Source organism: Rhinolophus sinicus, chromosome 16 (genome assembly GCF_057876585.1).
Source record: "Rhinolophus sinicus isolate RSI-liver-muscle chromosome 16, RSI-T2T, whole genome shotgun sequence".
NCBI classification, from domain to species: Eukaryota; Metazoa; Chordata; class Mammalia; order Chiroptera; family Rhinolophidae; genus Rhinolophus; species Rhinolophus sinicus.
In genome coordinates, this window is record NC_142516.1 from 125,209,389 (window position 1) to 125,225,388 (window position 16,000).

Consider the following 16,000-nt stretch of genomic DNA (forward strand, 5'->3'; position numbering starts at 1 on the left):
TGTATAATGTGCACCCTTATTTTTCCTTCACAAATTTTGGGCAAAAAAGTGTGCATTACACATGGCAAAATACCGTAGTTATTTCCGTGGACTCATGCCCATATTGATTCTTTAGCTTTTAATTTGTTTTGATTCTGATTTAGGTATCAGTGTCTCAAAGAACTTCTTAGCTGTACCTAATAAGCAGATAAATCATGTCTCTGTGCCTGAAAGAACTTTAATAAGCTCTGATTATGTGGTTATTATATTTTCCTAGGAATTTTGTATTAATAGCAGGTAAAGTACTTTATGTGGAGAAGGGAAACACTGATCTATCTTAACCAAATAAGTTTGAAAGAGATGCGTTCTGTTAAGACAGCCAGAAGACAGATGAAACAAACTAAATGTCCATTTATAGGCAACGGGTAAGTAATTACAGTATAGTTATACAATGGAAATACTATACAAAGAATAAGATAGACCTATATGTACTAATATGTTAAGAGGGAAAAAAGCAAATTGCAAAAGAATATAATATCCATCTGTGACAAAAACAACAGCAGAAAGAACTCAGGAAAACATTCATATACATAGAAAAGTATCTCAGATGATACATGTACAACTATAAACAATGATTACCTTTGGGAAAGGGGGTTGTTGGGCTAGAGGGAGAAATAGAGAGAACATTTTACTTTATATTATTCTACAGGGAATATATTATTTTTATAATTTAAAAGAGAATTTTATGGGCTAGGAAATAATGAGTAAATGTAAAGTAATTGATATTGAGACCAATTAAAATTGAAAAAATACATATATAATACCTCGTTTTTGAAACTGTTCTGAAAAAAGCATGTTTTTATATCCACAAAAGTGGATATAAGTGTTAGAATATTTTGTGTAATGATTTTGTGTATGTTTATATATTTTTTATTAAAAATTGGCAGAAAGTTAAGAAAATTACAAAGATGATATCTAGGATTCACAAGTTTAGAGAGGTAGTAGTTGCAGAACTGGTGGTACCTTTAGTCTTATTACTAAAAGTAGACTATCCAGATACAATGTGTCACCTGTAGGAAATGCAATCTATGAAATATTCTCGCCAAAAAAGTTTCATTTCAAGAGGAAAATTAACTTCCAATTTACGTAAAATACAGACAATATAGGGACAAGTTAAACACAAGAAAGGCAACAACTAGCAGAGTTTCTTCAACAAGACAATATTGTGAATAAAGAGGGGGACATGAAGACTGTTCGAGATGTGGGAAGACTGAAAGGCACAGTATCCCAAGTGTTTTGGTCCTGACAAGCAAACCCACTTTAAAGGTTTTGAGACAATCAAGAAATTTGAATGTTGACGTGGACATTAGGTGATAACCAAGGATTTACCACTATTTTGTTAGATCTAATTATAACACTGAGATTTTGAAAGAGAATGCCTATTGTTTTTAGAAGCACCTACAGAAGTAAGTAGGGGTGAAACATTAGTGTCTTGAATTTGCTTCAGAATACTTGAGTTGGGAAAATAAAAGATACAAGGGATAGCAGAAGCTTGTCTTAATAATTAATGATTGTTGAATCTGGGTGGTACATGAGTGTTCAACTACTGAAAAGATCATTAAGTTTTATCTTATGAAACCATTTGTAATTGTAACTGTAGAGCAAGTGTCAGGAGGAAGAATTTGAATAGTATGTTATATTGTTGAGCTTGTATGAAATTGAGACTACGCTTGAGTCTTTTGAAGAAAGAAGTATAGTACCTTTGGTTAGCTCTTGAGCCAACTCTTACTGGTATTCTTCTCCTAATTTGGTAAAGTAATAATGTCTTGCCTTATTCAGAATGCATGTGTAGCCTTGCACATGGTCATACACACAGACACGCACAATTTTCTGACTTAACACTACTCCAGAATCCAACAAACTTATTCCGCATTAAGTCTGTCTAGAGTAAGATGACAAACCACTCCATGGTTTGCATGGGTTTCCTGGGACCAGGAAAGTCCTAGGCAAACCAGTATGACTTGGTCACCCTAGTCTGGAAAACCCCAGAGGATTTGATCTAGGTCAAACTAAGCATTCATTTTAAAGAAAACCAAAATACGCCATCCATCATAAGGTAGGCAGTTTTCTAATGACACACCTTGGCTTCACAGTTGTGGTTTTGTTCTTTTCTACGGAATGCATCAAACATCACACAGGCCCGTGTTGAAATATACGTATAAATCTTTCACACAAATTTAAAACCAAATTCACCCAGCTGGATCATTCGTGTCCTCTGTTCTCTTTGGTAATATAAATCAAAAGCTGCCAATAACATTCATTTTTTTAATACCCTACTATATATGAGGTGCTATGTTAAGTACCTATGAAACAAAATCAAGATATGTTCTCCATTCTCAGTGAGGTCACAGTGGATTAGAGGAGACATACACATAAATAAATAAATGCATTATTTTGTGACAAGTATTAGTAAAAGACTGTGGTGAATAGTTTTAGGACCAGTCTTTGGCAATCTTTTTAAAATTTTTATTACAAAAGTATTGTCTAAAGACAGAACAAGAGAAAAGGAGATAATCATTTTGGTATTTTGGAATCTTATTTTAAAATCTTGTTTAAGGAATACCCCAAACTCTGTACTTTATAAAAATATAATAATAATAATAGTCTTAAGAAAGTAAGAATTTTAAAAACATTTTACACTTCTTAAATGAAAAGTGTTATAGAGGTTGGGATATTCTGTCTATATGGTAATTAACTTCAAAAGCTTTCTCAGCACTATCAGATCACAGAACCCTTTCCTCTATACCCAGCAGTCATTTGTGCGATAGCAATATGTGTTAAAATGTAAATGCTAAAATTCCCTTGGGATTGAATATGTAATAATATATTTAAATCTTGAAAAATAGTTCCTATGATTTCTTTCCTCAGTGGAAAAAAAAAAATCTTAGAAATTAAATTTTTGTATTCTAGGCACATAGTAATACCTAGATCTTCCAAAGCTGACAACTGCATTGCGTGTCCATAAGATTTTTTAATTTTGACAATTAAAAATTTTGTCCACAAGAATATTTTGTCTTCCATTGTTTGGATTTGTTAAGAAGTCATACGTGAAATTAAAATGGGAAAATATTTTGTTACTGGTAGGCCTTTAATTTTTTCAGAAGATAGTTCATTGATTAGTACAGTCTAATTCCCAGTGGTTTTAGCTAATTAATAGTTAATGGCAATTGAGCTATGTGGAATGAACCAAGGGGAGCAGAGTAAAAAATGAGGGCAGAAAGTTGGAGGGTAGTGATGGGAGAGGTTGTTTACTACAGTGTAGACCATTATAAAGACTTTAGTTTTTACTTAGAGTGAGATGAAGAGCCATTGGAAGATTTTGCACAAAGAACTCATGTATTTAACATACTTTTTAACAGAGCCACTCTGCTGCTGTGTTGTGTAGATTCCAAGAAGATCATGCTGGAAGCAAGGAGGCCAAATTGAAGGCTGTTGCAACCAACCATCTGAGAGAGGATAGTGGCTTAGGCCAGGATGGTGACAGTAGATGTGATGAGAAGTGATTGGATTCTGGAGATAATTTAGAGATGGCCAACATAAAGAGTCTGATGCAGTGAGCAGAGAGTGTGAGAGAAAGATGGGCATCAAAAAAGACTCAAAGTTTTTGACCTGGTTAACTACAAGGATGGAGTTGCCATTAACAGCAATAGGGAATTCTGCAGCATAGGTTTTGGGGGAAATAGGAGGAGTTCATTTTGGACGTGCTAACCGTAAAATGTCTTCTGTGTATCCGTACGGTGATGTCAGGTAGGAAGTTAGATTCTGAGAGTCTGAAGTTCAGCCAAGAAGACTGAGCTGGAGACATAATTGAGAAGTTGTCAGTGTATGAATGTTATTTAAAACAACAGGACTGCATGAGCTCATCAAAGGAATGAGTATAGATAATGAAGAAAAGAGGTCTAAAGACACATTCCTGGAATGCACCAATATCAAGAAAATGAGGAAAAACCAGAAAAGAAGACCACGGCGTGACCAGTGAGGTAGGTATCTAGCTGTCCTAGATACCAAGGGGAGACACGTTTCAAGAAGGAAGAAGTGATCAGCTATGTCAAATAATGCTGATAGGTGAAGTAAGGTGAGGACTGATAAATGGCCATTAAGAACTTCTAAGTGTGTAAAATACTTAATAAGGCAATAACAAGTAATAACTATCATTTGTTGAGCTTTCTCTATGTGGTACTACTCTCTTAGGTGCTTTATATAGTTGTCTTTAATCCATAAAATAGCCTGTATTGTAGGAATTACAATTCTCATGTTATAGGCATTGGAAGCCAAGGCTCAGAAACAGGAAGAAATTAGCTGAAAACCACATACTTTAATACATTTTGCAAAGCAAGAATGCAAACCCAAGACTTAAAAGCCTTTACTCATTTCCTATATCATGTTGCTTGGACTTATGTTAAAGTTGCATCCACAGTTTCATCACAGGGTTGTCAATTGTCATATTTTAGCTATGCATGTGTGTGTAAGAAAGTTAAAACTACCTTACATGGTTTATACTGTGCTGCAAATCTAGATTATAAAAGATGGGGGTTTTTTGTTTGTTTTGTTTTTTTATGGACTGGTTCCAAGAAGAAAACTTTGAATTATGGGATTTCTTTAAATAAGGATTGTTTTTTCTGTAAACATTTTACAGTATGAAAATATTAATAACATTTCTCTTATAGCAGAATAATATTTAAATTTTTAAGTAGAGTTTTTGTATTTTCAGTTCCACACTTTATCGCTGTACATGTTTGAGTTTTAAAATATTCCCAACAAAAGAATCTGTTTTAAGAATAAATCTGAGGTATACAAACTGGGGTGATTGCTGTCCTCTGTATAGTGTCTTAAATGTTTGATTCTGTGATTCTTGTGTTTACAACCACAAAATTGTGAAATAACATGTGAGTATTTTACAAATGGGTCTGCTTTGTTTTTTTAAAACTGAAGTTACACTCTGTTAATTATCCTAGCATTTAGAAAATTCCTTTTATCACTGCTTTGCCATTTGGCACTTGGGGTATAAAGTTGGGACTATGTGGTAACTATTCACTAAATTTAATCTTGGCCACGTGATTTTAATTGCTTTGCATCAGAAGATATCATTTGGTACATAAAGTTTAGTTGTAAATTTTTTTCTAGAGGAGAAATTTCTGGACTTTTAGTAGTGTAATCTTGTTTAAATCGTCCTTTGTTCTCAATTTGTACCTTTTTTTTTTTTTTGCTTTCTACCATTTCCTCAAATTTATTGCATGCATTTTACAGATTTTTATGTGCCTTCTAGTGATACTAGTTTGCATAATTAGCATCCACATTACAATGACTACTTAGAAAATCCCATCCATCTTGTTCTGCACTCACTCTCCCTGTGAATTCATCCGCTCCCACAGCTCAGACTGCTAAGATGCCTCTACTTGGGTGCTGTTACCAATTCTGCTCACTGACACCATCAGTTACTCTCTCCTAGAGTAGTCCATCAGTCCTCTATTCGCAGCTTCCTGTAATTGGGTTTGCCCTCCTATGGAGTAACTAGAGTGATCTTTCCAAAACCCCAGTCTTAAATAATTTTCTGCTTAAAGTTCTTCGGGGGTTTCCTGTTGTTGTTAAGAATCTTCCCCCATCTCACATACTACACTTAGCCACTGAATTTTTTTTTTTTTCAGTTCCTCAATTATACCATGTCCACTGGGCATGCTCTCCACGCTACTTGCAATCAAGTTCCCCATCTTTTTGCCTCAGTGATTTCTGTTTATCCTTAAGTTCCCCTCAGGAAACAGTTCTGAGACTCTTCCCTGACCCACTCCCTTCTTACCTGTAGAGTGGTTTAGGTGTGCGTCCTCGAGCTCCCATGGCATCTTCAGCTTCCTTACTACAGTACTTGCCACATTGAATTTTACTTGTCTCCTTTCTCTAGTTGACTGCTCAGAAACTAGACTTTTGTTTTCTCATCTTTTGTCCTTCTGAATAAAAAATTATATGTATTCCATTTAGGGACTTCATGTTTTTAAGGAATAAGAAAACCCGTAAGGGCAAATTATAGAGCCTTTCTTGTTTGCCATGCTATCCCTAGCACTTAACATGGTGTCAGATACATGGCAGATGCTACAGTATTTTAAATGGACACTAGTGATGACGAAATTTGTGTTCAGCCTTCACCTCTCCTGAATTCTGGTCAGATAGGTACTTCAAATTCAATAAACCCAGACCTCAGGTTCTTTCCCTCTGGGCTCTGCTCCTCTCCCCTTTCTTCTTCCCTCCCTTATTTCCTTCCTTTCTTTCATCTGTCCCTAATATTTCCAAACTGAAACTGCTATAATCCTTACTACCTACATCAATCAATTATTAGATTCTATCAATTCTGCTTCCTAACAGTTTTTGACACTCCTTAACTCCCTTTTTTCATAGTTGCTTTATTTCAGGCCTCCTGTCACCTTCTAACTTGTCAGTTACAAAGCCTTTTAATTTGTTTACTTAAATTTCAGCAGTTTAAAAACTAAATGTATTATCATTTTCAAAGCATAAATAATTTTTAGTCTCAAAATGATTTTTAAAAATCCAGAAACTAGATATTTTTTAGGTTTTGTCCTAAATACACTGTGTGTGTGTGTGTGTGTGTGTGTGTGTGTGTGTGTGTGTGTGTGTATGTATTCATTCATTTAGGGACTTTGTTCATTTTCAAGAAAAGAAATAAAAATTATTATTGAATTAACATACAAATAAAAATTTTAAAAAATATTTGTATGAAAAAGGAAAATCTTTTTGTGCATTAAGCAAAGACTATGTCATTTTTTTCACATATAATATTAAATGTCATCTGTATCCTTTAAAAGAGCTCACTGACTAAACAGTCATCCAAAGCCATCATTGTCTGTGGAGGAAGCTTCCCAACTGCAGTGTAAAGTCCAATTCAGTCCTGAAAATGATCCAAGATGGAGTAACAGGAACTAGTTTTACTTTTTTTCTGAAACAGTAATAATTTTTTTAAAAAATAGACAAAATATATGAAACAATCGTTTTCAGAAATTGGGCATCAGGCAGTATATGGCAGTGATCTCTGAGAGATAGGAGTTAAATAAGCTGAGCTGTGTAATTGCCCAAGCTTACTGCCTAGAAAGTAATAACTCAGGGAGGGGAAACAAGGAGAAACCCAGTGGTCTCCTTGAGTTGAGAAGATGGAATTGAGACTTTGAGGGGGCAAGAGTTAGCAGGATGGAGAACCAAGGAAGGGAGAGCTACACAGAAAAGAGAGCTCCGGACATCTGCAAAGGGTCCCTGTACTGTCTTCAGCTGAGTACTGATTAATAAGGGTATGAGGAAACTGTCTGAGGCTCATAAAAGAACCACCCAAAAAAGATTACAGGTAGCAATCCTAGCAACTCACAGTCTGTAATAATTTTTGTTGCCACCAGCCAGAGTGGAAAAATCTCATAATTCATTAGATACCATAAATTACTCAGAAGGATAATTTTCCTTCACTAAAAAAGGAAAATTAGTCCTAAACCAAAGGCTGCTTTCATCCTGCTTAATAAAGTTTAAAAGCAAGCTTTGAAAGCAACCTGATCTGTGTATAATTGGAGACCCTGAAGGAGAGAATAGTGGGAGAGAAGGAAGAAAAAGTATTTGAAGAAATAATAGCTGAAAGTTTTCCAAATTTGGTGAAAGCAATAAATAGCAAGTTCAAGAAGCTTTGGGTGGGAGGGGGAAGAAAGGGAGGGAAAAAGGGAGGGAAACAGAAAAAATTAACTATACCAAGGTACATCACAATCAAATTGCTTAAAGCCACCGATAAAGAGAAAGTACTAAAGTATCCAGAGGAAAAACCTCTTACATATTACAAAGGAGTAAAGATTAGGATGTTGAGAGATTTCTAGTCTGAAACAATGCAAGCCAGAAGACAGTGAAATGACATCTTTAAAATATTAAAGGAAGGGGGAAAACAGTCCTGAAAATAACTTGATACACCCTGGAGGTATCATTTGCAATCACATTTGACATGTGTCTAAAAGCAGAAAGCTGGGTGAGCATGTTGTTTGATGATACAGAAATTTTAATCGTCTAGTTTTATATGGCATTTCACATTTTAAAATTGTTTTTATATGGGAGAAAACTTTATTTTTCACACATTTTTGAGATAGCTACGATGGGTGATTTTTATCTCTTACACAGGAAGAAGCGGAGGTATATAGGTAATATGACTTTCACAGTTTCATAAGATCCAGGAATATAATCAGGTTTCCTGACTCCCTATTCAGGACTCTCTTATAATCTACATGGTCTCCTCCTTATTAGCTGTGTATTGCTCAAAATATTTCCTAAATTTAGAGACTGTCAGAATATATAAAATGTATGGAGTGCCTTGAAAGCAGTAACACGTAATATAGTAGTTAGTTCTTTTGAATCTTGACATTTGCAAGTAGTATGTAAAGAAAATAAATTGAAAATCTTATTAAATCCCAAGGCCCAAATAGAAGATAGGAAAAATGACAGTACATGAAAGTATTATTAGACCCTGTGTGAAAAGCTGTTACAGTATTTAAACTTTCAATAACTGGGAAAAAGTGGGAAAATTTTTATGGTTATATAGAAACTTTTAATTAAAATAATGTTATTTTTTATTTTTTTGAAAAAGGTGAGAAGTTTGATTATTTTGATTACTATATTAAATTTGAGCAGAGAACCTTTTAAAAATTAGTTCAGATTAAAATGTGGCAGAAATTAGTTGGGAAGAAACTATATTTTTCTCATGTGTTTATCCTGCATGTGTGGTACGTAAAATAGAAGAATTAAATACTATTTTGGCATATTTCATTGCATCCAACGTGGCAACTTAGTTTTGACCCATCGCAGGCAGCCACATGGAGTGAATATGGTACATTGTCCTTTCTGTTTCCACTAAAGTTTCTCAAATAGTTCTTTAGAGAGGCTTTTCAACTTTTCCTATTAAAGAGAAATTTTGAGAGCTTGGCTCTTAGGTCTTTATGATGGAATTAGGATTGAAAATTTAGAACCTGAAAGGTGGACAGGATTTAAGCAGAATAAGGAAGAATGTTTCCAGTTATGAGGATTGTGAGGCTTGACATGTCTTCTCAGAGCAGGGAGAGCGGTTCATGTTGAAAAGAAGTAAGAAATAATGTAGAGATATTAGGGCAGGGCTTGATTACTGAAAGCCTCGAGACACAAGTAGGAGAAATAGGTGGATGGCACTGAAGTTAGAATTTACTCCTGGGGTAAGTGAGTTGTTTCTCATCCAATTAGAAAATAGGAATTTTTGGCACGTCGACTCAGTAATTTTTGTGTATGTTAACATTCATTGTGTTTAAATCTATATAAATACAGATTAAATGGCAAAGCAAGAATTACTTAACTGAAGAGAGGGATGTGTTTTTCTTTCTGTTTCCTAGTCTACTCCTTTACATCTGGCCGCGGGCTACAACAGAGTTCGGATAGTTCAGCTGCTTCTTCAGCATGGTGCTGACGTTCATGCAAAAGACAAAGGGTAAGTGTATCGGTTTCTTTCCTTTAATGGTTTTGCTCACGATTCTTGTGCTTTGTTTTCAACATCGGACGCTAAAGTTGTTGAGCACTAGACAAAGTCATATATTCCATTTCTTTACCGGTTGTGTAGCATTTTAAGAATATTTGTAACTTTAGTTTGACTTTATTTTCAGATTCCTACTTATGAAGGATGTGTCTCATAATAATTTTCTAAATTAGGTTAATTTTATTGCAATTCCGTTATTTGAAGTTAAACTTTGTTTTTCTCATTGCAATTATTAGTTTTCAACTCAAGTTACATTTCAGAAAGACAGATAAAACAAATTGAAAATTCTGATAGTAATATAACTATCATACTCCTCTGGTATGAAAGGACCATCTCATATTAATAAACCAAAATCATTAGTATATAGTATTCTAATTTCATTTTTTTCCTGATGACATCCTGGACATCTGAACTCGGAAAACCTAAAAGGTCCCAATGAAGGTTGATACGGAAGTAAGGCTGTGAGAACCAAAAAAGCAGTATCGTCATTTACGTATGAATCGGTATATTTTGGAAAACTTGTACCAGTTTCCTATCTAGTCTCTAGGGACATATGAATCAGGTCTGCTTTCCTATGTGATGGGCTAACATTTCTCATTATCTCACCTTAAGATCTAAAAGGTCATTGTCCTTCCTATCCAGGTAAAGTAGATTCGTATTATACTCCTCTTACTGGCAGCGTAAAGAAGAGAAGCCCTGGAGGGGGTGTCTTTCACTGTGCCCATGTCAGGGAACTTAGAAATGAAGAATGAACTCAGTACTTGAGATAATTATCAGAAGGGGAATCCATCCATTTCAAATCTGCTCTTTCCGTGCTCTGTTTCTCTCTTGCCTGCGCCAGGTTTTGTGCCATATGTGAATGGGGTCCCAGTAGTATAGGGGTACAAATGCCTGATGTCTTGGACATCTCTGTCTCCTTGTGCATGTCTGAGAGACAGATGAGTGTACAATAGGTGAATCATCGAGAGAAGTGCACCACAAAAAGGGGGTCTATGATACTTTGAAATGCAAGTTATCATAGTTTGGATATTTAATTCTTATGCTGGAAATTACCTTGAAAGTGAAACAAAATGGTAGGAATATTTCAATTCTCTTATCAACATTTTTCTGTAAATACTTGATGTAGAAAGCATGCAATTGTCAGTACATGTCCTTTGTCCTTTTGCCTAAATGCTTTTCTAATTGGTATTTTTATCATTATTAAGGTGCTTTAAAATATTTTAATATAATTATTGGGATTTATTAGATTTTTGTTGCTTGGATAGATATAAATTATTTGAAATTTTAATATTTTAATTTACCTTTTTTCATTTAGTGGACTTGTGCCTCTTCATAATGCATGTTCATATGGACATTATGAAGTCACAGAACTGCTACTAAAGGTAAGAGAAATTAAAAATACTGAATTTCATTTGCGTTTTATTAATGTGTCATGAGTTTTCATTTGTTTTTTGGCAAATAACATTTTTAAGAAAATAAAATAATTTTTTTAGTATTACCATTGTCAAAATTTTTTTAAAATTCTACTTTTTTAAACTGTTTTTAAAAGCTGAAATTAATTTAAACACTTATTGATATTTCAGAGAATTATAACTGAAATTCACAGTTAAATAAGTCTGAGTTTTATCTGATTCAGCAAAATGATTCCTGATCTAAAACTTTTTTTCTCGATTCAGCATGGAGCCTGTGTGAATGCTATGGATCTCTGGCAGTTTACGCCACTCCATGAGGCTGCTTCCAAGAATCGCGTAGAAGTCTGCTCCCTGTTACTCAGCCATGGCGCCGATCCGACGTTAGTCAATTGCCACGGCAAAAGTGCTGTGGATATGGCTCCAACGCCGGAGCTCCGGGAGAGATTGACTTGTATGTATTTATATCCTAAAGTCAGTATTGTTTGTTGCAAATTAGAGTATCTCATTTTTGGTTAGATTTTAGGTGTTTTGTTTAGGTGTTAGATTTAGGTGTTTTGTCTAACTTGGATACTATCCTTCCATTCTTATACATGTACTAGTTGATAATTCTCATTTCTGATCATATACTTTTCTTAATGATTCCACAGGAATCTTATATTCATACACTATTTTATGTTTACTCAAGCCTAACTCTAATTCCGAGGGGAAGACTCCCTTTTCCCCCCCAAGACTAATGCAGATGAGTCAATCAATAACTATTTATTGAATACCTACTATGTACCATGCACTGGAAATGCAGCAGTGTAGAACCCAGAAAAAAATCTCTGAGTTTATAGAGCTTGTATTCCTGTGCTATTGGTAATAATAGATATCTAGCATTATTAAGCACTCATTGTTTCCCAAGCTCTGCAAGCGTGCACAGTCGTGTTTTATTTCTTTTGTGTGTTACAGCCCAAGTGAAATCATTTGCCCAAATTTGCATAAGATCATTTTTATGATTTGGTAGAAGTAATCTTCTCAAATCTGATACATATTACATATATATGTAGTTTTAAATAAATTTTTTGTTTTAGATTTATAGAAAAGTTACAAAAATAGTAGAGTTCTCATGTACCCCACCCCCAGTTTCCCCATTATTAACATCTTTATTAGTATAGTACATTTGTCACAATTAACGAGCCAGCATTGACACATTATTAACTAAAGGCCAAACTCTACTCAGATTTCCTTTATTTTTACCTAAAGTTCTTTTTCTTTTCCAGGCTCTTACTCTGGATACCACATTACATTTACTTGTCATATCAAATATTGAGATATATTTAATTCTATATGTGGGCATATATTTAATTCTATATGTGGCCAGGTTAATTAAACTGGGTGTTACCTACCTAATTTTTAACTGGTCTTACGGGTATTCTCTCTTGTAGGATTCTAAGAATCAGGTAACTAGCTTTAAACACCTGAGAAAATCTTTAAATGATAACTCGAAATAAGGCATAGTCAAAATGATGGATGCTAACATGTTTTAAGTTTAAAAAGATTTTAAACTAGTCTGTGTTAAAACAGGAAAGTGTTCCTTGCAATATTGATCTTGTTTAAGTGGAAATTTTAACTTATTTTGGTACTGGAATAGATGACACCTACTAGATTACAAGCCTGCACAAACCAGATTATAACTAGGCAGATATCTTAGCAATGAATCCTTGTAGAAGTGCATTTACTTTCTCTCCCACTGCGATGACTCTGGCCATATGTTATCTTGCATTATATAGTTCATTTTTCTGTGTATATGTTCTAGCTTCCCAGTGAGATTTAAATTCTTAGAAAGACCTTTAGTTTTATTATTTTGTGTTCTTAGAACCTGTACAATGCCTTGTTATAAAATGTGTGGATGGTATTTGTGTTTGGGCCTATATATCTGCCTACCCCCGATCTACATTGTGTATGTGTTCAGCAAGTTTATTGAATTGAATTTAACTTAACTCAAAACTTATTTTTTTAATATGTTTTTCTCATTTCCTTCTGTTAGTTGATACCCTGGGCTCAGCTTTATCCCCATGTCACCATGTGACAATTTTTTCCTTTCAATCATTTTGCAGATTATGGGTATTATGATTTTATATCTCACTGGTCTGATTCTGTAAACATTAAGATTTAACCTAAATTTGTATAGCTTTGTAAAGGAAGAAATTCCCTGATTTAGAGCACTTTTTGAACTTTTCAGTATCTATTTATTTTATTAAGTAAGATTCTACCAATGAATTATCTGAAGAAAAGGATTTAACAAAGTTTGAACTTCTCTAACTGCAGTTGTCACCATCATGTCCACTGCTTTATACTAGGCATTTACAATTACAGAATTCTCTTGAAGAACATTATGTAGGAAACAAAAACAATATTTTAATGACACCCACGATTACAGCATTTTCATCACACATATTTTTTTGTGCTTTTTCTTGTCTGTTTTTTAATTTGTTGTTTTCATGAAGCCAAATGAACAAGGTAGCTTAGGTTCTGCACATATTAGAGCTGAAAATACTGAAAGTAGCTTTCATTCTCATTTCAAAATGCATCTAGAAAGAGAAACTTTTAAGGCATTCTGTAAAAACTAAATTTTCAGGGTAAGTGAATAATTTGAAGGTTTACCACCTTTTTAATTATTTAACTTCCTTGAGGTTTTAAAAACAAGCCTTGATGTAACCTTCACATTTAGAAGGACAATTATGCAGTTGAGAGGTTTTTTCATTCTCTGAGCTCCTTTATTCTTGAGTATTTGTCAATAAAATATTTTGAATTTGAATGTCAGTTTGGGCAGAAATATGCTATTTTTCTAAAGAACAAAGATAAGGAATATTTTACTTTTTGCTACTTAACAAAATACGCTGTTTAATTGCATTAGTGCATCATCATTCTTTAGTATTGCAGTCTTATTGTTTATGCTTTTCATAAATTTGCCTGTTTAGTTTTCTTCTGAGCCACCTTGTCTGATCTTAAAGGAGTAATTGCAAAGGTAGAATTGCATATATCATTTTGATATTCATGGAATATTTGGCATTAGGAAAAAAAGCCAGTATAATTTGAATTCACTTTAAATTTCTCTAGACTGGTGGAGGAGCTAAAAGCAAAACCATGCTTTTTGCTTGAAATCGGTTTTCATTACGTCACCTTCTATTGCAGTTGTCAGGATCCTGCTCCTTACATGTGATAGTTTATCATTCAATGAAAATCTATAATTTTGTTATTTGAAAATACTGGTTTACTTTAATTTTATTTAACCTTGATTTTGGGTTTCTAAAGTTTCAAAGTCCTATAGTATGAGGAATTTAGCAATGGTAATATACCACTAAACAAAAGGTTATAGAAAAATGTTTTTCCCTGAACCCACCATCACTTATTTTATAAATATTCATCATTCGTACAAATACTTATTGAGTACCTTATTGATATATATATATATATATATCGAGCACTGTACTACTGTACTAGGTGATAAGACTACCATAGCAAATAAGACAGTGTAATATGTCCTATGATATAAAGCTAACTGCAAATGCAGTGGATTTCATAAAATGGAATCATAACCCAACAATGGGAAATGTCTGAAAGGCGTATCCAGTGTATGTAAACTGAGACCTTGAATGATGAGTAGTAGTTAATAAGGCAAGTGTGTCTGTGTGTGTCTTTCTGGTCTTTTTTAAATTGAAGTATCGTTGACATACAATATTATAGTAGTTCAGGTGTACAACATAGTGATTAAACATTTATATACCTTACGATGTGATCACCACTGTAAGTCTAGTGGCCATCTATCACCATACAAAGTTATCATGATATTATTGACTGTTTTCCCTATGCTGTGCTTTACATCCCCATGACTTACTTATTTTATAACTGGAAGTTTGTGTCTCTTTTTTCTTTTCTTTTTTTTGTGTCTCTTTTTTCCATTCACATTTTTCATCCATTCTCCCACCCCTCTCCCCACTGGCAATTATCACTTTGTTTTCTGTATCTGTGAGTCTGTTTCTATGTTGTTTCATTTGTTCATTTGATTTGCTTTTTTAGATTCCACATATAAGTGAAATCATACGGTATTTGTCTTTCTCTATCTCACTTATTTTACTTAGTAAAATACCCTCTAGATCCATTTATATTGTCGCAAATGTGAAAATTTCCTTTTTATGGCTGAGTAATATCCTCTGTGTGTGTGTGTGTGTGTGTGTCACATCTTCACATCTTTATCCATTAATCTATCGTTGGATACCCAGTTTGCTTCTGTATCTCAGCTATTGTAAATAATACAGCAATGAACATAGGAGTGCATATATTTTTAATATAGTTGTTAGGTTTTATTTTCCAACTAACACTGATTAAAAATATTTACACACCTACTTTTAAGTCCACAGTTTAGCACTCTTATTTGTATAGCCTTAAAAGTTATAGCACAAGATCTTTACGTTAAGGATCAGGGGGTAAAGATTCATTCAAAACAAAGCCTGATATATATTATATAAGTGTTTTCCTCTGTATTTTAAATACATTAATTTTTAAATGATGCTCATCTTTTTTACATCTGGTGATAAAATACTACTGCAATTTTTCATCAAAATAAAGTTTACCAGAGATATAAATGAATTTTCCCAATTGAAAATGGTACTTCAGTTGCCAATAAATGAAATTTCTCAACCTAATTTAAGTGAAAAAGAATTGGTAGTTGTCATTATAAGTAAAAATATAAAGTACTATGACATCACCTACATTGCTCCGTATAACACAAACCTGAAAGAACCAGAGATGCTTTACAGAAGTTTAGTTGGTTTTGAAAAGGCACGTGGGTGTGGGTGGGGTTTTTTGGTTTTTTTGTTTTGTTTTGTTTTTTATAACATTCTAGAAATTTTGCCACCACCACTCTGTGACTGTCAGGTTTTTTTGTTTTGTTTTGTTTTTTATAACATTCTAGAAATTTTGCCACCACCACATCTGTGACTGTCAGGTACACAAGAATGTAGTTCAAATTAAAGCCAGAAGC

At 33.8% G+C, this 16,000-nt stretch overlaps 1 protein-coding gene across 1 annotated transcript in view; it reads left to right on the plus strand.

Moving 5' to 3' along the window:
• The window catches only part of TNKS (tankyrase), a 191,602-nt gene that overhangs the window by 115,099 nt on the left and 60,503 nt on the right, over positions 1-16,000 (plus strand). The window contains exons 6-8 of the mRNA XM_019750527.3: positions 9,423-9,517; positions 10,878-10,944; positions 11,239-11,425. Coding sequence (XP_019606086.2) covers positions 9,423-9,517; positions 10,878-10,944; positions 11,239-11,425 — 349 coding nt within the window. The remainder of the gene's footprint in view (positions 1-9,422; positions 9,518-10,877; positions 10,945-11,238; positions 11,426-16,000) is intronic.